Genomic DNA, 19,993 nt, shown 5'->3' with positions numbered 1-19,993 from the left:
TTCCAATGAGAAAACTGAAGAACAGAGTTTAATTTGCTCACAGTAGCTAATAATACCTCCCCTTAACCACTGTATTATGCTGTGTCATTTTGTTTTAATTAAATGTTTAGGTAACACTTCCAAAATTTAGGATCTGAGATATAGGAAAAAACCTATATCCAAGTCAGCAGTGCTGATCAATGTTAATAACTATTTTAAATCATTTCTTCAGTTTAAAGTAAACGTCAGAAAATACTCTTCAAGCCAAAAATATATGTGCCTAGAACATGATAGGAAAAGCATTCCAAAATTTGGATCTTTTAATTGCCATTTTCAGATCAGTCCCTCTTGCCACCTGATCCTTCCTTGCACATACTTAGATCCTTCTGAGGATCCTATATAATTAAAAATAGACTGAATCCAAGACAGAAAGGTGATGACTGATCATTTACAAAAGAAGTACATCTCTTTTTTGTTTTAGTTGTTCTCAGATCTTGGTATAACTAATTGATACTTGAATGAAACTCTTGGAAATTTGAGTCTTCAAATAGGCAGTGGTACTGCAATTGTAGAAAATATATTCGTATGCAGTGCAAGTAAGTGGAAATTGCTCTCAAATGTTTCAGGCTACAGCAACTAAAATAACCGAAAATAATGATTATTAGAACAGATTTTAAAGCAGAAGCACACCCTAGTTACATGGTTATAATACTGAATGTCTTAAGAGACCATCACTCTTATCATAACAACCAAAAACAGTCTTGGTAAGTTTTTAAAAACTAGACTCATCAAGAGAACTGACGATTCAAAGTGACCTAGGTAAATTGACTTCCAGACAGTAAGTAGCCCTTCATGGACAACACAGTGGCAGCTTCTCCTTGGAGAGTGGTAGGGGAGAGAGAAGGATTTGACAGATACAGGAAGATATCAGCCAAAACTTTACCCAACATGTAATGGCCTCAGTGGACTGGTCAAACTGATAAAAATTCTAAGAAGTCACAGAGCAAGTCTGTATCTACCTCCCTTCTCTTTTTCATGGGTCTTCACCAAGAACTTGGAGCTTGTAAACCAAAGGTTTGGAACCAATAGAGAATTAAGAGAAAATTATTACTGAGTCACACAGAGCATCTCAAAATACAAGGCACCTGCCAATGAATAGAGAACTTTTGAGATGAAGATCTGTGAAAACCAACCTCAGCAATTCTGTACTTTGAGCTGCTCAGGACCAAGAGTAGGAGGATATCTTTGCAACCCTTAGGCAGACAGCAGTTTCTTGGACAAGATGTATTAAACACTAACCGTTAAAAAAAAAAAAAAAAAAAAGATGTCTTTAAGAAACCAAGTAGGCAAACCATACAGTAGGGAAAAAATATGCTCAGTACATATATCACACAGAAAACTCATATCCAGAATATATTAACATCTCCCACAAAGAAGCAATGAAAGATGAGTAAATTTTAAAACAAGCAAAAGACTTAAACAGATATTTTACAAAACAAGGTGTATGAATGGCCTATAAACACATGGAACAGTACTTAATATTAGGCATCAGGGCAATGCAAAAGCGCAGTGAATAAGCAGGTTTAGGGGAATTTGGGAACAATGTCACTTTTCTATATCTTGATTGTGGCAGTGGCTATACAATATACACAGTTGTCAAAACTTTTTACCTGTATACTAAAAAAGATTACTGAATGTAAATTGTACCTGAATAAAAACATTTCTAAAGCCATAATGAAGTAGCATATCCTGTCCAGTTGAATGACTAGAAGGGGAAAAAAATGATGGCAGCAAGCATTGACAAGAATGTGGGGCAGTTATTATTCATTACTGGTGGATATGTAAAACTATGCAACTGCTGCAAGAACTTCTGACGAAGTTTTAAAGAAATTAAACATACATCTAACCTTATCACCCACATTTTACCTAAGAAATCTTTTGTTTACAGAAACACTATAATAGGAATGTTCATAACAGCTTATTCATAATGACACTCAAGCAACACAGATGACACTGAAAGAAATTGTTGAGTAAATATAGAATGCACCACAAAAATACATACTATATTATAATTAATATAGTTATTATAAGATAATTTTATAAGACTATAAGATAACCATGAACAAGCAACATAATTTATACTGATAAGTCAGAACGTGGTTGCTGGTAATTGTATTGATTACCATAAAGAGGCATAATGGAGATTTCTAGGTTGGTAGGTGGAAAAGGTATGTTTGGGATTGTAATTTCATGGGCATATACAGTTGTCAAAAGTCCTTCCAGCTGAACTGTTTAAATTTGTACATTTTATTGCTTGTAAGTTATACTGTAATTCAAATTTTAAAAATGACTTTCAGTAGTGTTCATATTAGTGGTAAGGAATGAATTTTTTAAAAAAATAAATGTTGGGCAAACTAGCTAGTTACTTGGTGGAATAAAATTAGCTTAGAGCCTCACTTCACACCTTGTGTCAAAATAAATTCTCAGTTGGCTTAAGAGTTAAGTGTGAAAAACTCAAAACAAAAATAGATGTTTTGTAAATTTCCATGTGAAACTGTTGATGTGGGTTACTAACACACAGCTGGAATATGTTAGACTGACCGACCAACACAACCTGGCTCACTCAGAACTTTTCCAGTTTCAGCACTGAAAGCCCCAGGTCTGGCAACCCCTATAGGCGCAGTTTTAAAACTGAAAGTCTCAACAGTCCCAACCACTTGCTTGCCCTAATGTTACTATAAGTTACATACAGCTTTCTGTTTGGCAGTACGTGTCAGTAATCTTAAAATTTTTAGTAGTTACTAACTTCTGTAGGGAAATATCCTAAGAAAAATAGGAAAGACGTTAGGATAAAGAGAAAAACATGAAAAAATGTACTAAAAACTAAAAGAAAACTATGGGACACTTGTTTAAGTACCTCTTTACATAAAATTTAACTATTTTCAATCTTCAACTCACTATAGATCACCCCAAGCCTTTATTAAAACACAAATTCCTGGATTTCATTCCCAAAGTTTCTGATGCAGTATGACTTAGGTAGGATCTGAAAATATGTATTCTAACGAGTTTCCATGAGATACTGATGTTGCTGCTCCTGTGTTATTATACCCTTGTTATTAATGTTCTTAATGATAACCCATATTACTGAGAAAAGTATAAAAAGTTATTTGGGAAGTGAGAAAATAATGATTTCTATAAAATAATTCCCTTTGATATATTTAATGTTGTTGAAGACAGAAGCTTTTGAAATCAGAATTTATTACAGATGTTGAACACTACATTTTCCACTATGGTATAAATGGAGGTATTACTATTATTTCCAATGATGCCAAGAATAGAGGAGAACATAGTTGATATGCACTGAAATTTTAGAGTCATGGAAAGTGACTCAAAAGACTTCAATAGAAATGCTGTCCCCCATAAAAACAATGAGAAAAGTGGCCAGAATTGTTAGAATAAGCTTTTTAGAACTCTGGAAATTAACCAAAGACTTAAAACAATTCAGGAAGTATTTCTTCAAGAAGAGGAAAGAAAAAAAAAAAAAATGCTGAATTTCCCTAAGAGTGAGGTTTGTGGAGTTTTTATTGAGTTTTATCAGTTTTAATTTCCCTGCCTTATTAGGGAAATATTATTATTTCCCTCACCATATTAGCCTTGGAATATAGCCAAAATTTATGGTGAAAACTGGTGGCCTAAGCCAGTAAAGGAAGCAAAATGGTAGTAGACTATTCATAGTTTCCTTTCCAAAGAACTGTTATAATTTGACCTGTCTGGTGGTTCTTGGAACACCTTATTTTAAAGGTTCTCTGTATTTGACCTGATTCAAAGCTCCACCAATGCAGAAGCCTTTTCCCCTGGGCTAAGTGTCAAGATAATTACAGACATATTATGGCTTCCTGAGACATTGCATAACATTTGGGGCAGACAGTAGACTAATTGAAAATTTAAAAGGAAAAACTAGGGAGAAACCTCCTTAGGGCCTTTGAAAAGCTCTTATTCCTTGGAATCTGGGAGGACACATACATGTCCTGGACTGTATGCCTACTCAGGAAAGACCTGAAAAGGCCCTAAACTCTCACTTCTGGCTGATTATGGGGCTCTGTGCACGAAGTGGGTAATGATTAAGGCAGAATTATCAATTGTCTAACTGATCGTTGAAGGCATTACCCAACATGTACACAGAGCCCTTCAACAAAGGGTCTGGTATTTAAGGAAGTCTGTGTCCAATCATTAACTAACCACTCTGTTAATCAGACAGAGACTTCAGTGGCACATATAACAAAATATAAACCTTATAGAATTTAGAAAAGTCCCCAAACGACTACCATAACAAACAGCAGTAATAACAAGCCCTAGATAGGAGATCTGATTTCCAAAATTGCTATTTATTTTTTTAATTGTCCAGTTTTCAACAAAACAAGGAAATATATGCAGGGGAAAAAGAATCAGTAGAAACTGTCTCGACGGAAGCCCAAAATTAGACTACTAGATAAAGATTTTAAATGAGATATTTTAAATATGTTTGAAGAACTAAAGGAACCTATATCTACAGGATGAAGGGAAAATATAGGAACAGTATCTCACCAAGTAGAGTATGTCAATAAAGAGATAACTTCTATAAAAAAGAAACAAATTTTGGTGTTGAAAACTACAGTAAGTGAAATCAGGAAAAAAAAAATCCTCTTTGTCAAGCTCAACAGCAGATTTGACCTGACAAAAAAAGAATCCACAAACTTTGAAGATATGTCTATTAAGATACCTAGGCTAAAGAACAGAAAGAAAAAAGAATTAAGAAAAATTTAAAAATTAACAGAGCCTCAGAGACTTGCAGGGATGCCATCGAATGTCCCAGTATATGCATAATAAAGTCAGAATGATGGGAGAGAAAGAGACAGAAAGAATATTTGAATAAATAAATAGCTAAAAAGTTCCCATATTTAATGAAAACATTGTGCACATCTAAGAAGCTCAGTGAACTACAAGTAGAATAAACTTGAAGAGATCCATACCACGGATATGTTAGTATCATAATCAAATATCCAAAGACAAAGAACCCTGTAAGCGAAGAGAAATGACTTACTGCATACAGGGAATCTTCAGTAAGATTAACAACTAATTTCTTGTCAAAAACCATGGAGGCCAGAAGGTAGTTGTGAAAGAGAAAAGCCATTGTCCAAGGATTTTGTACCCAGTCAAACTATCCTTCAAAAATGAAGAACAAATCCCAGTGCTAGGTTAACAAAACCTAAGGGAAGTTAATCTCCTTAAGTTCTGTTATAGGCAGTAAACCCAAGAAATACTAAAGAGAATCCTTCAGACTAAAAAGAGATGACATTAGAGAGTAACCTAAATCCATATGAGTAAATAAAGAACACTTAAAAATACATAGGTAAATATAAAACAGCATAAGTGTATTTTTTGTTTGTAGCACATTCCTCCTGTATAATTTAAACAGTGATTAAATAAAGCAATAATTTTAGATATCTGTTGATGGGCACACACACATTGTTTAAAAATGTAATTTATATGACAAGAGTATCACAAGAGATATATTAGAGCAGAGTTTTTATTTATTATTGAAACTAAGTTAATCCAAAGTAAATGGTTATACAGTGTTGATTATAATCTATCAAAACCACTAAGAAAATAACTCGTGTATATATGATTTTTAAAGGATATTAGAATAGTACACTAGAAAATATCTATTTTACAAAGACATTAGTAATGGAGGAATAGACATAAGGTGTGAAGAAAACAGTAAAATGGATGACATAAATCTTTTCTGTTGAATAATGTATTGAAGGTAAATGCGTTATATACTCCAATTAAAGGACAGATATTAGCAGGATAGATGAAGAAAGATCCAACTATATACTTTCTACAACAGATACACTTTAGATTCAATCTTTGTTGAAAATAAAATGTTGAAAAAGATACATTATCCAAACAGTAACCAGGAAACACATAGAGTGGCTATAGAAATATCAGACAAAGTAGACTTTAAGACAAAAATTGTTACTAAAAATAAAAGGACATTTTACATTTATCATATAGATTAAACATGATATATAGTTGTATATGGGTGGCGCTAGTGGTAAAGAATCCACCTGCCAGTGTAGGAGATGCAAGAGACTTGGGTTCATCCTTGGGTCCGGAGGATCGCCTGGTGGAGAGCACAGCAACCCACTCCAGTATTCTTGCCTAGAGAATCCCATGGACAGAGGAGCGTGGTGGGCTACAGTCTGTAGGGTTGCAAAGAGTTGAACATAACTGTGTAATTGCTGATAAATTCTAGAAAGAAATAAACCATTGAAACTGATTCAAGAAGAAACAGAAACTGTAACTATAGATCTCTAACAGTTAAGGGTTGAATTGATAATCAATACTTCCCACAAAGGAAAAAGCCCATTGCCAGATGGCCTCACTAGTGCAGTCTATGAAATGTATTAAGAATTATTGACACCAGTCATGCACAAACTCTTCCCAAAAAAGGGAATAGGTGTGAAGAACCCTCCCCAACTCATTGTACAAGGCCAATTCATTCTTGTATCAAACCAAAGTTATCACAAGAAGAAAAAACTCAATATCCCTTATGAATTTATATGTAAAAATTCTCAACAAAATAGCCATATGGATTCAACAGTATAAAAAAGGATTGTACACCAGCATTAAAAAAGATTTATGTATTATAAGTGGAATTTATCCAAGGAATGTATAGCTGGTTCAACATAGGAATACCGAACGAAGTAAGACACCATGTTAATAGAGCTAAGGATATAAACTATCTCATGATTCAGAACCACCACCTTTACATCATAAAAACACCAAGCAAATTAGGAATAGTAGAAAACTTTCTCAACCTGATAAAGTGTGTCTATGAAAAACTGATAGCCTTTGTATTAATAATACTAAATGGTAAAACACTGAAAGCTTTCCCTCTGAGATCAGGAACAAGGGTGTCCACTCTTGCCACCTTTATTCAGCCTTGTACTGGAGCTTCTGCATTGGGCAGTTAGGAAAAAGGAAAATGTATGTTATTTGCAGACTCTATGATCTTATATACAGGAGGTATTATGAGATCTAAAAAAATCAAAGATAATAAACAAACTCAGCACATTTGCAGGACAGAGAGTCACTATATAAGAAACAGTTGTGTTTCTGTATACCAGCACTGAACAATCTGAACGTGAAATTAAGAAAACAGTTTTATTTACAGTAGTATCAAAAGTAATAAAATTAACAATATAGATAAATAAAATATGGAATATCCATACAATGGAGTATATGGTTCAGCTATAATAAGTGATGATGTACTAAATCAAGGATGAGCTGTGGAAACAAGCTAAGTAAAGAAGCCAAACAGAAATAACCACATGTTAAATATTTCTTTTATTTTAAATGTACAGAACAGACAAATTCTTAGAAAGTAGAGTAGGGGTTGCCAGGGTCTAAGAAGAGAGGGAAGAGGGGAAAGAATGCTAATAGGTAGTGGGGTTTGGGGGAGCTGATGAAAATGTTTTGGATCTGAAGCATGGTGATGATTGTAATACTTGTGAATGTAGTGAAAACCACAAAAACACTAAACTTGAAAAATGTTGATTTTATATAAATTATATCTCCATATTTTTAAGTGGTGTGTTTTTTTTTCTTTTAATGACCACTGTGTGCCTCTCACTACCACGATTTCTTATAAGATATCCTTGATAATGTTTTACATTAAAATGTTTGGCATTATTTAGGAACATTTTAAATTTGTGGTCTTGTTAACAAATTATTCTGTTTTGAATCTATATTGGTTGTCTTCAGATTTTTTTCTGTAGGCAAAGACTTTGATGCTCAGGAATAATTCATTAAAAATTATAATATTTTCTACAACAATCTTTGAAAGTTTGTCTACCTTTTCTATTTCTTCTCTAATTTTTTCTGCTAGAATTAGGATTTTATGTTCAATGTAAAGCTATTTATACATTGTGTTGAGTTTTTTATGGCTTTTAGCTAGAGATATTCTCTAATAAAACCACGATATGTTACATTCGTTTAGATTAAGGTTTCTGTGTCTTGATTTTCATTCGAAAGGTGTGTGCACGTATTAACTTAGTTACATAGTGATATCCTTTATAGATAATATAAAACATCAGGTCTTCACTATTTTAAATGTTCTTTACATCCCAGAAATTTCTGGGCTGTAGTCAAATTTTATAAAATTGATGTGTAACTTTTAACAAGTTTTAGATTAGATGTTGAAGAAACAAACTTTCATATAAAAATTGCATGATAGTTTCTCTTCCTTTCCAAAAGTATTCATTAAAGGTCCCAAACATTGCTGTATTTTATTCACTGATGGTTCTTAGGGGAGAAGACCAACTTAAATATTTAAATTAGTTACATCTAAGTCTAATGCTCATATCAATATCCTGTTAAGTTTTTTTGTAGTGTAAAAGTTTCACTCTCTAAAGGTAGTGTACTGTGCAGTGTACTAGGTAGGTACTGGCAGCCTTTCAGAAAGAGGAATTAAGTTGCCTGTTCTCGTGGGAAATAGATGAGGAAACAGTGGAAACAGTGTCAGACTTATTTTGGAGGGCTCCAAAATCACTGCGGATGGTGACTGCAGCCATGAAATTAAAAAGACGCTTACTCCTTGGAAGAAAAGTTACGACCAACCTAGATAGCATATTGAAAAGCAGAGACATTACTTTGTCAACAAAAGTCCATCTAGTCAAGGCTATGGTTTTTCCAGTGGTCATGTATGGATGTGAAAGTTGGACTGTGAAGAAAGCTGAGCATTGAAGAATTGATGCTTTTGAACTGTGGTGTTGGAGAAGACTCCTGAGAGTCCCTTGGACTGCAAAGAGATCCAACCAGTCCATTCTGAAGGAGACCAGCCCAGGGTGATCTTTGGAAGGACTGATGCTAAAGCTGAAACTCCAGTACTTTGGCCACTTCATGCGAAGAGTTGACTCGTTGGAAAAGACTCTGATGCTGGGAGGGATTGAGGGCAGGAGGAGAAGGGGACGACAGGATGAGATGGCTGGATGGCATTACTGACTCGATGGACGTGAGTTTGAGTAAACTCCAAGAGTTAGTGATGGACAGGGAGGCCTGGCGTGCTGTGATTCGTAGGGTCGTAAAGAGTCGGACACGACTGAGGAACTGAACTGAACTGAACTGATTCTTCTGGAGTGGGATTGATCACCTCACCCAAGGAAGGTCCCCGTGTTAAAAAAGAAAAGAATGTCGTCTTGCTCATTTAGTAACATTTATTGTATTTAATGTCAGTCTGTGAGATCTGAGCTCTTTTAATACTTGAAGTTATGGCTTTCCAGTTACTCCAAAAGAATATAAGGTTTAGTTTAGGAAAGAAAGGAAGAGAACTGAAATTGAGATGAATAATAGTGAAAATATGACAGGAGTTGAAATGATGCTATAAACAAAATGAATTTCCTTTTCATTGTTTGAGTTACTAGTGAAATGAAATATACAAAATGATGACACTTTTGACTTTTCATGTTGTCAAACTAAGGGACATTTCTCAAGAGATTGGTAGCCTTCTAGAAACCTAGGGGGAAATGTTTTGGTTTTGTTCACTTGACAGTAAACATAGTATTTTTAGTGAATAAAAATGTTTTGATTGATAGTAGTCTTTTGTTTTACTGTGCAATATATTTTTAGTAAATCAGAACAAGAAAATATTTTAGTCATAAAATAATTGCAAGTAATTTTTTTAATCTATGCCTTCTTAACAAACAGGCAATTATGATTTCTAATTAATGTGATGGTTTTCTTTCAATTCAATATTTGATTTGATTTACAGGTAAACAGTGTTGACCTCAGAACTGCCAGCCATGAGCAGGCAGCAGCTGCTTTAAAAAATGCTGGCCAAGCTGTCACAATTGTTGCACAGTACCGACCTGAAGGTATTAATTTCTTCTTGTTTGTTATTATTTTTTATTTCAGTTTTTAGAAGTCTTCTTCTTAATAATGGTTAACTTCCGAAGCTTAGCTTTCTCTTTGTGTTTTTGTCTGATTCATTAATCTGTTACTTTTTTGTTGCTGTTGCTGTTTAGTCACTAAGTCATGTCCAACTCTTGCAGCCCCATGGACTGTAGCCTGCAAGATCTTCTGTCCATGGGGTTTCCTAAGCAAGAAAACTGGAGTGGGTTGCCATTTCCTTCTCAAGGGGATCTTCCCGACCCAGGGATTGAATCCACCTCTCCTGCATTGGCAGGAGGGTTCTTTGCCATTGAGTCACCAGGGTAACCCTGTTATTTGTTTAGTTAGAATGTAATTCACCGTCCAGATCAAAGTGCTTTTAAATAGAATATAGGAACTTGTATCTGCCAGCTCTTTGAATATTTCATCATTATTTGGATTAATTTTTAAATGTTAATTTTTTTAAATCTGTCATCTAACCAAACACATACTTTTAAATATACCTTTTACTAACTCAATGGTTGAAAAGCAAAGATAGTCTATTAAGTTATCTCAATTTTTTCTGACTTTTGAATTAGATTATATTTATTAATATCAAGGTTAAGATATTCTAATAGCTTTTATTATTACTTTTAAAAAAAGAAAGAATACAAATTTGGAATATGATATGTTTCTAAATAGTGAAGTCTTACGGATATAACCTTGCCAGGTTCCTGCTGGGAGATGATAATGGAAAATTTGAGGTCATATTAAGCATACACAAGACTCTAGTGTACATCAACATAAACACTTCAGTAAAACCTCAGTGGAATTTAAAAAGCTTAAACACCCAAAAGAATACATAGCATACTAGTTAGTGTTCATAAACAAGGTGAAGAAGGAAAGAATGATGTGACTAAAGGAGCCAGGCAAAACATTCTATAATTTGGCAACATTAGGTTAGTTACATTTATTATTCTTTTCTTGGAGCAGAATTTATTTCTATAACAAAACCCCAATATGTGTTTTAACGTGATCAAAGTAGTATATTGGGCATTGCTTGCTATTTCATAATATAATATTTATTATAAACCATAGCATTCTAGGTTCATAACTGAACAAGAATAAATTCATTTATGTAAGAGGTAAGTTCCAAATAAATCACATTAATCAAGCAAATTAAGGAATAATAGATGAAGTCAGAATTCCAACTTATTAATTTTTGTGAGAAACAAAAGCTGCCACTGGGACTTAGCCATGCTTTTATCTTCTGGCCAACATGTTCTTGCCAATAGGTATATTATATGGAAACCAAATACAAAATCAACAAGGAAAATAAAATATAGACATACTTCTGTCCATACAGCTTCACCTAGCATTAAGCAAAACTAAGAAGACAGGTATAGTATCTGGGCAACAAAATACAGGTAAAGGCTATTTTTGATCTGGCAAAAGCTACATGGAAAGAAGAGAAGGGTAAAACATGAAATGTTGAGAATGCTCAGTGGTAACCAAACTTAAATTGAACTTCGTAAAGGTGAGGGGCTATAAATCCCTTGTTTATAGCAGGGTACATGGAAATTGGAGTAGCAAGCTAGCAAAAGCCATCCTTGATGTGGTTTTGTTGAGAGAACTAGGGGGACCCATATTTGGTCAAAACCATCTGTGTTGCTAGTATCAGATAAGTTGACAGTTTTTTGCTTTTAAAGGATGTAAAAATATGCTTCCATCTCTACCCTGCACTCCAAACTTTCTGGTCCAGCCAACTCATTCAGTAATAAGCAGTTTAAAAGGAACTGACCTGGCATTCATACAGAGATACTAATAAGAAGAGGTGGAAACAAACAACAAAGCTTATTGGCAGGAGGAAAAGATGGCTTAACAACCAGAAGAGATTGATTTTGAACTAGCATAACCCAGGAAAGAAGAAAGCAAACTGTTTTCTTAAGTTGAAACACAAAGAGACATTATAGAAAAAAATCAATAGGGGACATAAAGGATACAATAGGAAAAGTAAACAAAATGAAACAAAAGCAAAGAGAGTTTTTAAAGTTTAGAGAGAAAAAAACAGGTTATTTTATATATATATATTTATGTGAGAAAGTCGCTCAGTCGTGTCTGACTCTTTGCCACCCCATGGACTCTACACCCCATGGACTGTAGAGTCCATGGAATTCTCCAGGCCAGAATACTGGAGTAGGTAGCCTTTCCCTTCTACAGGGGATCTTCCCAACCCAGGGATGCTGTATTATATTATAGCATATAATAGACTTTCTGGAAAAAGTAAATTTCTTTAAAAGAAGGGAATAAATGCTTGAACTTATAATTCACTCAAGAAAACTTTCCTCAATTAAAAAGAAGTGCATCTTTATATTGAAAAGACACAGCATGATAGAAAACTCAGAATGGTCAAAATCCAGATATATTCTAGTTGAATGTTTATCAAGAATCTTCTGAAACCCCAGTTAAAAATATTACCTTATTAATAAGGAGATAAAAATTGATTGATAAAAGGACTGCTTTAATGGTTGGTGACCATAGATCAGGTCAAGGATCTTTAATTTTATCAATGGTGTGTTTAGTGACTTGATTAAGCCTAAAATGTACCTCTGTATACACTAGGCATACTTGCCACTGATGGCTGGCAAAGGTGGGCTTCTTTTGTCCTAGGATAGGTATTTTGTGGGCCTAGGAATCTCCTTTTCAGGTTCTCTTTTTCTGTGCTTGTACTCTGGTTTTGTTGTTCTTTTTTGTGATTTCTATGCTTTTCTTCTGTGTGAAACTTTCTGATGGATACTTTTTCTTTAGTTATATTCAAAACTTTGAACTTTTCTAATCTTGATGGAGCCATTTTTTTATCAAGGAGAATTTGCATCCAGTGTTGCTTATTCAAGTAGCTACTATTTAGCAGACGTCTTCTGTTTTAAGGTTAGACTCTTATGTTAATTATTCTTGTGTATATATCTTTTTTCCCCAAATATCTTCTAAACACCAGACGTTACTTCTTATTTGATTTCTTCAGCTGTATTTCTCCCTAATGTTTGAAACTGAGCATGTCTGAAACAATTCTTTGACTCCTTCAGTAAATGGCATTTCCACTGATGCTTAAGTCAGAAGACTAGGACTCAGCCTTGACCTCCCTTCCCTTTTCTCACCCTCTGTTTCTCGGCCACTAACCTGACCAAACCCACTATCATATCTTACCTGAACTTTTCTAATAGCCTCCTTACTTCTTTCTTGTACTTTCTCCAGACCATCAGCCAAAATCATCTTTTAAAATAAAAGATTGGATTGTATCATTTCCCATTTAAAACACTTGCAGTTATGCTCTGAATAAAATCCTAATAGAGCCTGCAAGGCCATGTGTGATTGAACACACTTTTACATGTTTGGCTCTACTGCACTCCCTCTAGTCATCTTTTTGCTCCTTAAGCTCTAACCATATAGTCCTTCTCTCAGACCCTTGATTACAGAAGGTATTTTCCTAATTCTCTGTTCATTCTGTTCTTAGAATATTTTCCCCATTATTTATATGATTGGCTCCCTCTTATGATTCCGTTTCTTTTAGCACTGTTGATATTTTTCACACAACACTTAACATAGTTTATATGTTTATTTAGGTGCCTATTTGTTTTTATTTATTTAAGCCTTGCTCTGGAGCTTTATGAAACACGTAGCTCTATCCCTGTATACAGATGATGATATAGACTCAAATAAAAGCTAGCAATAGCTAGCATTCAGTCCCAGGTCTGTTGCCTTAAAAAATGTAAGTACTTTTCACAAGGAATATTTTGATAAGTGTTTAGCCTGGCAGTATTGATTTGTACTGTATTTTTTTTTTTTTTTACCACAGCTGTGGTGTCATTGCCTAATAAACACAAGGTAAGTACCAATAGAGCACAGAAAACAAACATTACCTTAGAAACTCAAAAGGAAGTAAATCATATTGCGTGCTATACAGGGAAAATGCCATAGAGTAGGATTGGAACTTAACTGGAAGCCTAATGAATGGGCAGGCTTTCAGTGGGCCAAGAGAAAAAAATTACATTCTATAAAAAATGCCAGAAGACCAAGGATAATAGAATTAAAATTTTAAAGCGTGTTTTGGGTACTTTGAAAACTTACCTGTCCTGTTTACAGTATTGCTACTTACTTTATGTTCATTAGGCAGTGACACAATGGCTTTATGTTTTAATATTAATTAATTATGTAGTTTTAATAAATGTATTTTTGTCATACAGCACTTAAAAAAAAAAACATTCCACACCATCAGTCTGTAACTGCTGTGAGGGCCAAGGATATAAATTAAAGATAAGAGTCGAATTTTCTTTCTCAGTGAGGGGGCTATTTTCCAAAGTACAAACGGAATTGCCTGATACTCTGATAATCAGTCATCTCCTTACAGTTAGTATCTTCACTTTATTAATGACAAACCCCTTTGGATTCTCTGCTTCATTGATAATCTGACATATATGCACACGTGCAAAGAGGTAAGCTTCTTTGGTCAGAGCGAATTTTTATCTTTCAGGATCTATAGCTTGCCTATTAGTCATCCTTGAAATACTGTACAAATTCTTCAGCCTATATACTTTAAACTTTCATGACATAGGCTCTAAGTATGAAAACCTCTACAGAAACATTTAGAAGGACTTCATCTCCTACCTCCCCTCAGTTCTGCTAACTCCAAAAATAAGCAACAATATATTTTTTAGAGCTTTACTACTGGTCATTTTGGGGGATTACAATCAGAAATCAAACGCAAGAACTGGAATTACTATTCTAGTGTTTTACTACATATCCAGAATTTACGAACTTTTGACAAATGAGTTGGGTGATAGACTATAATAGAAAAAAATATATGCCAGATATCTAACCATATTTATTAACTCTTTTAATTCCCATAAAGCCCTATAAAGTGGGCACTCTTAGTGCTATTTTCATTACAGTTTAATAAAATAAGGTACAGGAAGGTTAAGCAACTTGCCAGTTACACAGCTGTTAAGTGGTTAAAATTTATTCCTAGCCCTTTGTAGAGAAGAAGAAACTTTTCCTCTGCCCTTTTAGTTTTAGGGGCTGGGATCTATGAATTAAATTGACAGAAGACAGATTAACAGAAAAAAAGTTTTTATTTTGTATGCATACAGGGGGCCAACAAGTATGAGAAGTAACTAGGTCATTAAATTGTCATTGTTGTTCAGATGTTCAGTTGTGTCCAATTCTTTGCGACACCATGGACTGCAGCACCCCAGGCTCCTCTGTCCTCCACTGTCTCCTAGAGTTTGCTCAAGTTCATGTTCATTCGGTCAGTGATGCTGTCTAACCATCTAATTTTCTGCCAACCCCTTCTTTTGTCTTCAGTTTTTCCCAGAGCAGGGTCTTTTCCAATGAGTCAGCTCTTCACATCAGGTGGCCAAAGTATTGGAGCTTCAGCGTCAGTCCTTCCAGTGAATATTCAGGGATGATTTCCTTTAGGATTGACTGGTTTGATCTCCTTGCAGTCCAAGGGACTCTCAAGAGTCTTCTCCAGCACCACTGTTAAATGGTTAAAGTTAAAGACTTACCTGCCTAACAGAGTTTGGAACGGGGAGTGGAGAGAAAAGTCTTCTAATGGAAAAACAAATAGTTTTCTTAAGGAAAGAAAAGAACATTTTTAGGAGAAAGTTTGTGACAGTGTTTGTCTCTACAGTAAGAATAGTCTTTCCACCTTCTTCAAGGCCATAAGGCTCCCCAAGAAAGGAGAGTTATTATACAATAGCCTCGTTTCCTAGAAATTGCTACTTCTATTCATAAAAGGAAAGCTCTAAAAAGGCTTTTTTCTATGTTTGTTGAACGTCAAATGTCCTCAGCTTAAAATAATCTCTGTGACAACTCTTGGGTTCCAAATGGTCTCCATAGGTTGAATACTTCTCAACCACATAGTAAAGCTACTTCCCTTCACAAAAAGTTCTAAACTTAAATATTTTATCTCACTGTTACTCATTGTATACTGTAACTTTCAGACCTTATTTTTTGTTTCAGAAATAATTATATTACAATGATATAAAAGAAGAAGAGCAAAGGGAAAGAATTAAACATACATTAAATGTATTTTCTTTCCCAGTGGATAAATCTTAAATTTGTGAGGTATTTTATTTTGTCTTCATAGGAGAAAACATTTTCGAGATTGGTGTTGCTATCCCTAATCTTCAAGTGACTAAAGCCTAGAAAAGCTGAGAGGTTTGGCCAGAGCCACTTTTCTCAGTTTCAAAGGTTTGATTTAAATCAGAGTTACAGGGATGGAGTTTTAACACATCTTCTCATCTTATTTTCATAAATACTTTTAGTAGCAACCAGAAAATTTGGAGACTGAATAGAGAGGTTGTATTGGATTAGTAGCATTTCTTTGCAAGCACTTGTCATTTCTTAAGGTGATGTTCTGTAGCAGGCTCCTAATTTAATTTTTTTCAGTAACTTGCTTTCCTTCCTATACCTTTCTAACTCTTTCCTAACTACTTAAAACAACCAGCCTGACTTCTGACTCAGAAACTTTGACTTTTTGTTTCGAGACAGGTCTTAGTATCCATTCTCTGACAGTTGTTGCTCTCAGAGGTTTAATTAATATATTTCATTACAGAGTATGGATGAGTTTTATTCTTCAGAGATGGGATTGCAAGCTTCAAAGAAATTAGAGGAGATAAAATTTCTCCCCTCTCTCTTCCCACTTGCTTTCTTCTACCTTTTCACTTCTAGTATGGAGATACAAACTAAGATTAGAAGTTGAAAAGGGAAATAAAATGCAGAAAGTTGGCAATTAAATATTGTCTCTCCTCTTGCAATCATACACATACTGTTTAACTTATAGCCAATAGTTCAGAGATTCCCTAACATATTTCATGGCAGGGAATATAGTTTGATTCAGAAATTTCTGAAATGCTTAGTGGAGATTATCTCTTAATATTTTACCTCTCTCCAGTGGTAGCTTTCCTGAAATGAGTTGTGGTGTAATTTCTAGAAGAGGGATGCAAATCACTTAACAGAAAAAAAGAAATGAGCCTCTTCTTCCAAAATAAAAAGAAAGATAACAGAGGTTGAGTATAAGGTGAAAATTGTTAGAGCTGAAAGTATGAGTTAATTGAAACTAAAAGAAAAGATAGGAATCTTAGGTAAATAAAATGGGAGGTTTAAAGGAAAACTAACTTTGAGGAAAGTATTAAAGTACATTCAAAACAGGCAGATGGTTATGAGGAATTGTTAATAGTAAGTAAAGACCATAAATATGAAAATCTGAACAGAGTGAACAAAATCAGTAAGGCACAAATTTAAGATATTGTCAGGAATTTATTTTAGGTCTCTAAAATCTTAAATATTGAATATCTGAGCTTTAGTTGCTTTGTAGTAACTTAGATCTCAGCAAAGAACATTTTCTGCCTCACTGTAAAAGGTAATGTGATCTTTTTACAGAAAGTTTTTAAATTTCTATAATGTAGAATACTAGGACTTTGGATAATTCAATAGGCAAAATGGCTGAAAACAACTAATAATGCTACATAAAGTATAATGAACATCTAATTAAAAGCGTTGGAGCGACTTCCCTGGCAGTCTAGTGACCAAGACTCCCCATTGCCAGTGCAGGGGCCTGGGTTCAATCCCTGTTCAGGAAACTAGATCCGACATACAGCAACTAAGAGTTCACATGCTGGAACGAATATTGAAGATCTCATGTGCTTCAACTAAGATCTGGTGTGGCCAAATAAATAAATGAATATTTTTTAAAAAGCATCAGATCACTGCACCGCTAAGACAGTAAGGAATTATCAAACAAAAAGTAAAGGGAAACTGGGAACTCAGAGGCTAAAGAATCACAGAAGTCACTTTTGAAAAAGTTCAGTGAGGTACTATCTTACAAGAGTCGGTTGTTAAACCTTCAGAAATTTTGCAAACTAGTTGTTAAACAGTGATTATTAAAAATAAAATTAAACAAGTGTACAAATAAATTATATTTAAAAGATTAAAAAGTTAAAGGTTACAAAACTTTAAAAATAAGTGATAAAACTCATCATTTCCTAATAGTTTTCTAGGATAGCCACTAATATGATCCTATGGGGATAAAGAGAACATACAAAATAAGATAGTAGATTTATAACTGAATCACCCAGAACTTCCTCCTCCTCACTCCCAGAAAAATATTAGAATGGCAAAATCAGATGAAAAGATATCCCTATGTGCCCCAAACTACACACAAGAATAAACAAGCTGTCAACAGCTGTAAGACCCTGTGATAGTGATATCAGCATCTGTACAAGGAGAAGTGATAGAACCCTGAGAGTCAGTCTGTACTTATTAAAAAATGCAGTTGATCAATTTGAGAACAGCATCTGAAGCTATAAGGGTTTTTGCACAGTCTGTATGTGAGTGCAAGATATCTCAGTAAGGTGTGAAGGAGCTGGATCTGTCTGAGCCCCTTGGTACAGTTAACAGCTATAGCTCCATTTTAGTTAAATGCCCCTCACTAAGGGAGAACTTCTGGAAGGTCCAGATGAATGGGAGGAAAGAACAGTACCCAGAAATCTCACAGTGTATGAGATATATCTTTGAACACTTGACAGAAACAGCAAAAAGGAGTTCTAGAGCTGTGAAGATAGAAAACTTGAAAAATCCTGACCCAATACTGTTTATCTTTAATTGAAAGTTCAAGAAAACTAATTTACATAAAAATGAACAACAGAAAAGGATCAAGATTGAATCCAATGGAAACCTATTTGAAAAATGAATATAAGAATCAGAATAATGTCTCTACAGTGAAAGTATGCCAGAAAGACATGCCCAGAAAACAAATGAAAGGTATAACCTAATATTGCAAAACAAGTTAAAGAAAATTGATGATGATGTGGAAGAAAAATGTAAATGAGTTAATAGAATTCAAATTATTGGAAATAAAGAAGCATTTTATTTCAAAAATTAATTTTAGAAGGAGTGTAATAGTTATTTAAAGCAAGTAGGTAAAAAACAGGAAATTTTTAAAAATAAAAATTAAAGAATTCTTTCCTTTCCACATCCTGATCAATTTTGTATTAAAACCATTGTATGTGAAGTATAGCAAGGTAGTTAGGTGCAAGACCAGGAAGGTAGGGGACAGCTATGGTAACCCAATAGGACTGACCCCTGATGAGCGCAGAAGCTGTCCTGGTGTAAGAAGTGGGAGCCTGCCTGAGCAAAATGAGATGGTTACACATTGGACTGGTCTGAATCCAGTCTGGAAAGTAGATGGTACTAGAGACAGAAGACTAGTTACATAAAGATATTGATCAAATGAATATTTATTTTAAGGGTATTGTTATCTGTAACTTTCACTGTTTGAGAAGAGAGTTACAGAAAAGGGGAAAAATATATACCATATAATACTAAAATTTGAAAAATTAGTATGAACATATTGTTTTCCATTTATACAAATATAAACATTATAAATGTATATCTATTTTACATACATATATTGTAATTCTCTAGCTCAGTCCACTGAAAAGGTCTGGGCTCAGTGCCACCCCAATAGCAGTCAGTACACCTAAGACTCAGATCTTGGTTTCTAAATACTCAGTTCAGTTCAGTTGAGTCACTCAGTCATATTCAACTCTTTGTGACCCAATGAATCACAGCACGCCAGGCCTCCCTATCCGTCACCAACTGCCAGAGTCTGCCCAAACCCATGTCCATTGAGTCAGTGATGCCATCCAACCATCTCATCCTCTGTTGTCCCCTTCTCCTGCCCTCAATCTTTCCCAGCATCAGGGTCTTTTAAATGAGTCAGCTCTTCGCATCAGGTGGCCAAAATATTGGAGTTTCCGCTTAAACATCAGTCCTTCCACTGAACACCCAGGACTGATCTCCTTTAGGATGGACTTGTTGGATCTCCTTGCAGTCTAAGGGACTCTCAAGAGTCTTCTCCAAAACCACAGTTCAAAAGCATCAATTCTTCAGCACTCAGCTTTCTTTATAGTCCAACTATCACATCCATACATGACTACTCGAAAAACCATAGCCTTGACTAGACGGACCTTTGTTGACAAAGCAATATCTCTGCTTTTTAATACGCTGTCTAGGTTGGTCATAACTTTCCTTCCAAGGAGTAAGC

General features: G+C 34.6%; 1 protein-coding gene across 5 annotated transcripts in view; it reads left to right on the top strand.

Moving 5' to 3' along the window:
* DLG1 (discs large MAGUK scaffold protein 1) overlaps positions 1-19,993 on the top strand; it is a 268,658-nt gene that overhangs the window by 198,396 nt on the left and 50,269 nt on the right. For all 5 annotated transcript variants that reach the window (XM_068969482.1, XM_068969640.1, XM_068969650.1 and 2 more), the window contains one exon: positions 9,791-9,893. In XM_068969482.1, the coding sequence (XP_068825583.1) occupies positions 9,791-9,893 (103 nt within the window). The remainder of the gene's footprint in view (positions 1-9,790; positions 9,894-19,993) is intronic.

The sequence above is a fragment of the Capricornis sumatraensis genome, chromosome 1, assembly GCF_032405125.1.
Source record: "Capricornis sumatraensis isolate serow.1 chromosome 1, serow.2, whole genome shotgun sequence".
NCBI classification, from domain to species: domain Eukaryota; kingdom Metazoa; phylum Chordata; class Mammalia; order Artiodactyla; family Bovidae; genus Capricornis; species Capricornis sumatraensis.
This window is presented reverse-complemented; position numbering and strand designations above follow the sequence as displayed.